This window comes from Scyliorhinus canicula, chromosome 17 (assembly GCF_902713615.1).
Source record: "Scyliorhinus canicula chromosome 17, sScyCan1.1, whole genome shotgun sequence".
NCBI classification, from domain to species: domain Eukaryota; kingdom Metazoa; phylum Chordata; class Chondrichthyes; order Carcharhiniformes; family Scyliorhinidae; genus Scyliorhinus; species Scyliorhinus canicula.
In genome coordinates, this window is record NC_052162.1 from 131,425,725 (window position 1) to 131,434,456 (window position 8,732).

At 46.8% G+C, this 8,732-nt stretch overlaps 1 protein-coding gene across 3 annotated transcripts; it reads left to right on the top strand.

Annotated features, from left to right (window-relative positions):
• The first annotated feature begins 1,340 nt into the window (after positions 1 to 1,340).
• On the top strand, positions 1,341 to 8,264 carry LOC119951930 (zinc finger protein 229-like). Of its 3 annotated transcripts, none has more exons than XM_038775322.1 (3): positions 1,341 to 1,463; positions 2,919 to 4,226; positions 6,384 to 8,264. In XM_038775322.1, the coding sequence occupies exon 3, from the start codon at positions 6,734 to 6,736 to the stop codon at positions 7,877 to 7,879; it is 1,146 nt and encodes a 381-aa protein (XP_038631250.1). In that variant the 5' UTR covers positions 1,341 to 1,463; positions 2,919 to 4,226; positions 6,384 to 6,733; the 3' UTR covers positions 7,880 to 8,264. The 3 variants fall into 3 exon arrangements, with proteins under 3 accessions (XP_038631250.1, XP_038631249.1, XP_038631251.1); XM_038775321.1 differs by having other exon boundaries at positions 2,919 to 4,204; XM_038775323.1 differs by having other exon boundaries at positions 1,460 to 1,574; positions 2,919 to 4,204.
• The last annotated feature ends 468 nt before the right edge of the window (positions 8,265 to 8,732 follow it).

The window sequence follows — 8,732 nt, forward strand, 5'->3', positions numbered from 1 at the left end:
CTATCCTATCTATTCCCTTCATAATTTTAAATGTTTCTGTAAGATCCCCCCTCATCCTTCTAAATTCCAACGAGTACAGTCCCAGTCTACTCAACCTCTCCTCATAATCCAACCCCTTCAGCTCTGGGATTAACCTAGTGAATCTCCTCTGCACACCCTCCAGTGCCAGTACGTCCTTTCTCAAGTAAGGAGACCAAAACTGAACACAATACTCCAGGTGTGGCCGCACTAACACCTTATACAATTGCAACATAACCTCCCTAGTCTTAAACTCCATCCCTCTAGCAATGAAGGACAAAATTCCATTTGCCTTCTTAATCACCTGTTGCACTTGTAAACCAACCTTCTGTGACTCATGCACTAGCACACCCAAGTCTCTCTGAACAGCGGCATGCTTTAATATTTTATCGTTTAAATAATAATCCCGTTTGCTGTTATTCCTACCAAAATGGATAACCTCACATTTGTCAACATTGTATTCCATCTGCCAGACCCAAGCCCATTCACTTAACCTATCCAAATCCCTCTGCAGAATTCCAGTATCCTCTGCACTTTTCGCTTTACCACTCATCTTAGTGTCATCTGCAAACTTGGACACATTGCCCTTGGTCCCCAACTCCAAATCATCAATGTAAATTGTGAACAATTGTGGGCCCAACACGGATCCCTGAGGGACACCACTAGCTACTAATTGCCAACCAGAGAAACACCCATTTATCCCAACTCTTTGCTTTCTATTAATTAACCAATCCTCTATCCATGCTACTACTTTACCCTTAATGCCATGCATCTTATAGATAAAAGGTGAAAGATGGGAAAGTTTTACCTGGGTATTTGTAGCATTTTGTTCTGAATTTTATGATTCCCGCCCCACCGCACTCATTCGTCACATGTGGTCACAGAGGGAGAATTCAGAATGTCCAATTCACCTCACGGCACGTCTTTCGGGACTTGTGGGAGGAAACCGGAGCACCCGGAGGAAACCCACGCAGGAGAATGTGCAGACTCCGTACAGACAGAGACCCAAGCCGGGAATCAAACCTGGAACCCTGGTGCTGTGAAGCGACAGTGCTAACCACTGTGCTACCATGCCACCACTGGCTTATAGATAAAAGGTGAAAGATGGGAAAGTTTTACCTGGGTATTTGTAGCATTTCGTTCTGAATTTTATGATTCCCGCCCCACCGCACTCATTCGTCACATGTGGTCAAACAAATTGACTGTTCGTTGGTTCCAACTCCCTGTGATGGGGATTGTCCTCGGTTCACACCACAGGAGGGCAGTACGCATGCGCGGGGGGGGGGATCTGGAGCACGCGCAGTACCGCCCGGGGGGGGGTCTGGAGCACGCGCAATACCGCCCGGGGGTCTGGAGCACGCGCATTGATGGCGATGCGGAGTCTCTTCTCTGTCGTGTCTCCAAACTGGTGAAGATGCGGAAAGGCGGAGGGAGCGGTGGAGCCGGTGGGTGGACGGGCAGGGTTCCTAAACACCCGGAGACGGCCTCAAGCCCCGAATCTGAACCTGCGGCTCCCTCTTTCGCAGCTCCGGGTTTTATCCCGAAAAAGGCCCAAGGTTAACGGACGCCATGTTGATGCAACGGGGAGAGAGCGCATGCGCAAACTTTTGGAGACGTAATTTATGGTGGGCGGGGCATCAGCGTCTGTTCCCACCCGGGTCCTAGTGCCTGAAGCTACGTCAATCCAATTATCTTCCCACTCGTAAGAAGCCTTACAACACCAGGTTAAAGTCCAACAGGTTTGTTTCAAACACGAGCTTTCGGAGCATAGTGATTCACCTGAGGAAGGAGCAGAGCTCCGAAAGCTAGTGTTTGAAACAAACCTGTTGGACTTTAACCTGGTGTTGCAAGACTTCTTACTGTGCTCACCCCAGTCCAACGCCGGCATCTCCACATCATGGCTTCCCACTCGTGGTTAACTCAGGCAGACTTTCATCTGTTTCCATAGCGAGTCATTCTTCGAACTGGTCGCTAGTCTGTTACCAGGGGTTTATAGGTTGAGAGGCGCACATGTAACACGTGGCAGACCAGGACTCTGCCGTCAGATGTGTTTGGAAGGATTTGCAGGTTGTCACACTCAACCTGTTTGACATGTTATGAGCACACCTTCCTTGGACATGAAGTCATGGGGTAGGACTCGAATCTGGAGCTACTGGCTCAGAGGCAGGGACAATGCTCCACAAACTCCCCCCCCCCCCCTCAGTCTAGGTGATGTTTGTAGCCTCAACGAGTCCATGGGTCAAGTATATATTCAGTGTGAAAGGTTGTAGCTCCTTATGGTTACCTGAAGGAACCGCTCCTGAATGTTTGGTTACACTTCAGCCGCACACTCCTAATCTTTGGCTGCCCAGTGTGAAAGGGACTGGGTAAGACAGAAGATCTTCTCTTGGTCCTGGTTCGAACAGCAATTTGTTGGACTTGGATGAGTCAATCCCATGGTGTTGAGGGTTACACTGGCTGAATATAAGAAGTAGGAGCAAAGTAGGCCAATCAGCTCATTGAACCTTCTCCACCATTGAATAAGATCATGGCTGAACTGATTGGGGAATTAATGCCACTTCCTTGTCTCCCCCCCCCCCCCCCCCCAAGGAGCTGGCCGCCTCTTGTCCATGGTCTTGTTTGTGTCTGGATGGCTCTGGGGAGGGAGCATGCAGTGTCCACAACATCGGTGTGTACCTCAGAGTACAGAGTGTTTCATAGACGCTGGTAAAAACATTCTGGTTTCACAAGGAAGATTTGCTTTGCTCTTGTTAGAGCTGTGTCCCCAATTTTGGGCTTTTAGTTTGATTAGGCAACATGCTTGGGAGATCAAGTGAAGAATATTCCATAGAAACTAGAATTGTCTGTTCAGAATTTCTATCCGTACTGACAGTGATGAGTTTTGTAAACTTTATTTACAGGATATTAGGAGATGATTTGCAAGTGGAAACACCAACCAAACATCATATCAAGAACCCAAAGAGAAAATGCTGGAAAATCTCAGCAGATCTGGCAGCATCTGTAGGGAGAGAAAAAAGCTGGTGTTTCAAGTCCAGATGACCCTTTGTCAAAGCTAAAAAAACAGAGAAAGTGGGTAATATTTATACTGTATTAATCACATATTTAAACATAATATCAAAGATCTGTCAGAGTCAGTCGATTTTTCAGAACCTCAATATCATTACCCTTTGAATGTGGAAGGAGAAATGTATGAGTTCTATCTGTGGGAAAAGATTTCAAACATCAGTGTGATTGGAAAAGCACCGAGGCACACACAGACCTGAGTGAGTGTTCCAGAGAATTGACTGTGGAAAGAGCTTGAACCCGTTGCACAGCCTGAAAAATATCACATCATTCAGTAGAAACCGTACACGTGTTCTGTGTGTGGACGAGGCTTCAACTGTATGTCCAACCTGGAGAGACACAAGGACGTCCGCACGACGAAGAAACCGTGGAAATGTGGGGACTGTGGGAAGGGATTCCTTTGCCCATCTCAGCTGGAAGCTCATCGACGCAGTCACACCGGGGAGAGACCGTTCACCTGCTCTGTGTGTGGGAATGGATTCACTCTGATGTCCAGCCTTCAGTTACACCTACGAGTTCACACTGATGAGAGACCTTTTAAATGCTCTGACTGTGGGAAATGCTTTAAAATCTCACAGGATCTAATTAAACACCAGTTTGTTCACACGGACGAGAGACCGTTCGGGTGTTCTCAGTGTGAGAAGAGATTCAGACAGTCGTCTCACCTTATTCAACACCAGCGAGTTCACAGCGGGGAGAGGCCGTACACCTGCTCTGTGTGTGGGAAGGGATTCATTTCATCATCCAACCTGGTGAGACACCAACGGATTCACACAAGAGAGAAGATATTCACCTGCTCTGTGTGTGGGAAAGGATTCATCTCCTCATTCAACCTGCTGAGACACCAACGGATTCACACAGGGGAGGCGATATTCACCTGCACTGTGTGTGGAAATGGCTTTTCTCAGTCTTCCAACCTGCTGAGACACCAGCAACTTCACACTGGGGAGAGGCCGTTCACCTGCTCTGTGTGTGGGAAGGGCTTTTCTCAGTCTTCCAACCTGTTAACACACCAGAACGTTCACACTGGGGAGAGGTCGTCCACCTGCTCTGTGTGTGGAAAGAGATTTGATCGATCATCTCAGTTGCTGACACACCAACGAGTTCACAAGTGACTGTGGAGGTTAGATTCTGCTGTTAATCACGTGCGTTGCTTGTTTCTGTTGCTGTTAGTAACCCCTATAACTGGGCTGGGTTATTCTGGATATCTGTTGAATAAATCAGTGTTGATGGAAGCTGGTCAGACGGGCAGAACTGTGGCAAATGGAATTTAACCCTGAAAGTGTGAGGTGATGCTTTTTGGAAGGACTAACAATGTGAGGATATACACACTGAATGGTAGGGTGCTAGGAAGTACAGTGGACCAGAGGGACCTTGGGGCGTTTGTCCAAAGATCCCTGAAGGCAGCAGGACAGGTAGATAAGGTGGTTAAGAGGCATATGGGCAGCACGGTAGCATTGTGGATAGCACAATTGCTTCACAGCTCCAGGGCCCCAGGTTCGATTCCTGGCTTGGGTCACTGTCTGTGCGGAGTCTGCACATCCTCCCTGTGTGTGCATGGGTTTCCTCCGGGTGCTCCGGTTTCCTCCCACAGTCCAAAGATGTGCAGGTTAGGTGGATTGGCCATGATAAATTGCCCTTAGTGTCCAAAATTGCCCTTAGTGTTGGGTGGGGTTACTGGGTTATGGGGAGAGGGTGGAGGTGTTGACCTTGGGTAGGGTGCTCTTTCCAAGAGCCGGTGCAGACTCGATGGGCCGAGTGGCCTCCTTCTGCACTGTAAATTCTATGATATGGGATACTTGCCTTTATTAGCTGAGGCATAGAATACATAGCAGGAAGATTATGCTGGAGCTGTGGAAAACATTTGTTCGGCCGCAGCGAGATTACTGTGTGCAGTTCTGGTCGGCACATAATAGGAAGGATGTGATTGCACGAGGATGTTGCCTGGGCTGGAGTGTTTCAGCTCTGAAGACAGACTGGTTAGGCTGGGTTTGTTTTCTTTCAAGCAGAGAAGGCTGAGGGGGGGGGACCTGATTGAGGTGTACAAAATTATGAGGGACATAGATAGAACAGAACTTTTCCCCTTCGTCGCGGGGTCAGTAACCAGGAACAATCGTTTTAAGTAAGAAGTCTCACAACACCAGGTTAAAGTCCAACAGGTTTGTTTGGATTCACTCGTTTTCGGTGACTCACCTGAGGAAGGAGCAGAGCTCCGAAAGCTAGTGATTCCAAACAAACCTGTTGGACTTTAACCTGGTGTTGTGAGACTTCTTACTGAGCCCAGCCCAGTCCAACACTGGCATCTTCACATCATGGCATAGATTTAAGGTCAGGGGCAGGAGATTTAGAGGGGTTTTGAGAAAAATCTTTTTCACCCAGAGGATGGTGGGAATCTGGAACTCACTGTCTGAAAGGGTGTCGAGACGGGAACCCTCACAACATTTAAGAAGCATGTAAACTAGCACGTACAAATGCCAGACCATGCAAGGCTATGGACCAAGTTCTAGAAAATGGGATTAGAATAGATAAGTGTTTGATGGCCAGCAGAGACACGATGGGCCGAAGGGCCTCTTTCTGTGCTGTGAAACTCTGACTCTCGGAGCTGATTGGACTGCCTCATTGTCTGTTTGTTCTGCATCTTTTTGGTGGAATCGTATCTTTTCTCCTAAATTCCATTGCACATTTATTATTTTTGTTGTGACAAGAGATCGAGGAAATGGGAATTGAGATTCAAGAGTTTTCTTTTTAAAAATAAATTTTAGAGTACCCAATTCATTTTTCCCTAATTAAGGGGCAATTTAGCGTGGCCAATCCACCTACCCTGCACATTTTTTGGGTCGTGGGGGCAAAACCCACGCAAACACGGGGAGAATGTGCAAACTCTCCACGGCCAGTGACCCAGAGCCGGGATCGAACCTGGGACCTCGGTGCTGTGAAGCAGCTGTGCTAACCACTGTGCTGCCGAGAAATTGAAGAATTTTCTAACAAAGTCCAGACAGTTTTTTCACATATTTCAGCGGGAAACACATATTCAAATGATTGATTGCGTAATGTTTTATCAGGAGTCATGAATAAAGTGAGTTTTCAATAGTTGTTATGTTTACTTGTACAAATTTGTTAAAAGGGTACAAACAAAATATTCAACACTTTATTTGGACTTCAGCCCAGTGTGGAGGGAGAGTGTGTGGGACGGGGATCTGCAGCTGTAGTAGAGGAAAAAAATGTTCCATAGTAACTAGAATTATCTGTTCTGAATGTCACCCTGTACCAACAGTGATGACTTTGATCATTTCCTTTTACAGAAAGGAAGGATTTACAGATGAGGAACTCAAAGTAAACATCACATCAAGACCTGACAGAGAGTCCCTCGATTCATCAGGAGCTGAATATCATCGGTCTTTGAATGTAGAAGGAGAAATATTTGCTCTGTCTGTGGCAAAAGATTTCAAATATTAGTGTGAAAGGAAAAGCACCGAGACACAGACACACCGAGTGAGTGTAATCCAGTGAACTGGCTATGGAAACAGCTTTAACCAGTTACACAGCCAGAAAAAAAACCACTCACGGCAGAGAGAATCCATACGTGCGTTCAGTTTGTGGATGAAGCTTCAACTGATCATCCAAACTGGAGAGACACACGGACACCGGCACCATGGAGAAACCGTGGAAATGTGGGGACTGTGGAAAGGGATTCAGTTACCCATCCCAGTTGGAGATACATCGACGCAGTCACACTGGGGAGAGGCCATTCCCCTGCTCAGTGTGTGGGAAGGGATTCACATTGACATCCAGCTTACACGTACACCAGAGGACTCACACTGGAGAGGAGCCATTAAACTGCTTGGTGTGTGGGAAGGGATTCAGTTTTGTGTCACAGCTGCTGAGACACCAGCGAGTTCACATCGATGAGTGGCTGTTTAACTGCTCTGAGTGTGAGAAGAGCTTTAAAAGACGAGAGGACCTGGTCAAACACCAGTTCATTCACACTGAGAGACGGTTCAGCTGCTCACACTGCGGGAAAGTGTTTCGGCAATCACCCAACCTCATAAAACACCAACAAGTTCACACTGGGGAGAGGCCGCTCACCTGCTCCGTGTGTGGGAAGGGATTCACTCGACTGTCTCAGCTCAGTTCACACCAACTTGTTCACACTGAGAACAGACCTTTCAAATGTTCTGAATGTGGGAAGAGCTTTAAAACCGCAGGTGATCTGCTGAGACACCAGCGAATTCACACTGAGGAGAGGCCGTTCACCTGCTCCATGTGTGGGAAGGGATTTATTTGTTTGACTAACCTCAAGTTGCACCAGCGAGTTCACTCAGATAAGAGACCTTTCAAATGTTCTGACTGTGAGAAGAGCTTTAAAACTGCAAGGGACCTGTTGATGCACCAGCGCATTCACACAGGGGAGAGGCCGTTCACCTGCTCAGTGTGTGGGAAGGGATTCACCCGCTCATCCCACCTACTGACACACCAGCAGGTTCACACTGGCGAGAGACCATTCACCTGCTCCCTGTGTGGGAAAGGATTTACTCGGCGAGCTCACCTCAATTCACATCAACTTGTTCACACTGATAACAGACCTTTCAAATGTCCTGATTGTGAGAAGAGCTTTAAAACCGCAGATGTTCTGCTGAGACACCAGCGAGTTCACACTGGGGAGAGGCCGTTCACCTGCTGTGGGTGTGGGAAGGGATTCACTCGCTCATCCCACCTACTGACTCACCAGCGGGTTCACAAGTGTCTGCAGGAGTCGGATTCTGCTGTTATTGCTGCTGTTAATCACATCCAGGACTGAACCATGTTCATTCTGACAGTTGGGGTTTGTTTCTGCTGATGTTAATAATCCCATGACAGATCTCAAAATATTAATGTTGTTTGAAGTGTGTTACATCCTTAATTTCTCTGAGATAAGAGGAGACTACTTGATGTCTTGTTACTGTTGTATTTTTGGCTCTTTTTTCCATTTTAACTTTAGATTATTTCAATTCCCGTCCTTGCGTGGTAAGTCCCAGCTCGCCATTCCTTCCAGAGTGTCTCTCCCAGCCTTGGGATCCAGGGAAAAGGTATCGGTAACATTCCCGAGATCAATAAACATAAAACTCAGTCTGTTAGTTACTTTCAGCTCCTGGTCTTAGTGTGTGACCCACAGCAACATTCAAATAAATCCGTTTGGTGTAAAACACAGTGTGTTGAGTATTTTTAATGTTTCCAACATCATTTAGTTCTTCTTGAAATGCTCTCGCTTTCCCGTCTCCTCCAGCCTCAGCTCGCTAAGTTCAGGAATCATAGATTATCAAAAAAAAGGGTCGGGTTCATCAGCAATTTTAAAGTCATGTGTTAATTATTAAATAATTCATTAATATGACAGTTTAAATATGATGCACAGACTAAATGGACAGAAAATAACATTGTTAAGAATGTTCAAGGCCAGTCCAATTATAGTAGCTTCATTGAAAATCTGGAGGCAGTTTCGCCAACACTTCGGGTTGGGGGCAGGGTCAAGGGAAATGCCGATTCAGGAGAACCACAGATTTGAGCCAGGGAAGTGGGATGGAAGTTTTCGGAAATGGGAAGAGAAGAGGATTAAGACGCTAAAAGATTTGTTTCTGAGGGGTCATTTTGCTGGATTGAGGGAGCTGGAAGCAAAG

What these genes read in the sequence shown, in the direction of transcription:
- LOC119951930 (XM_038775322.1), top strand. Translation starts at nt 6,734, where the DNA reads ATGGAGAAACCGTGGAAATGTGGGGACTGTGGAAAGGGATTCAGTTAC.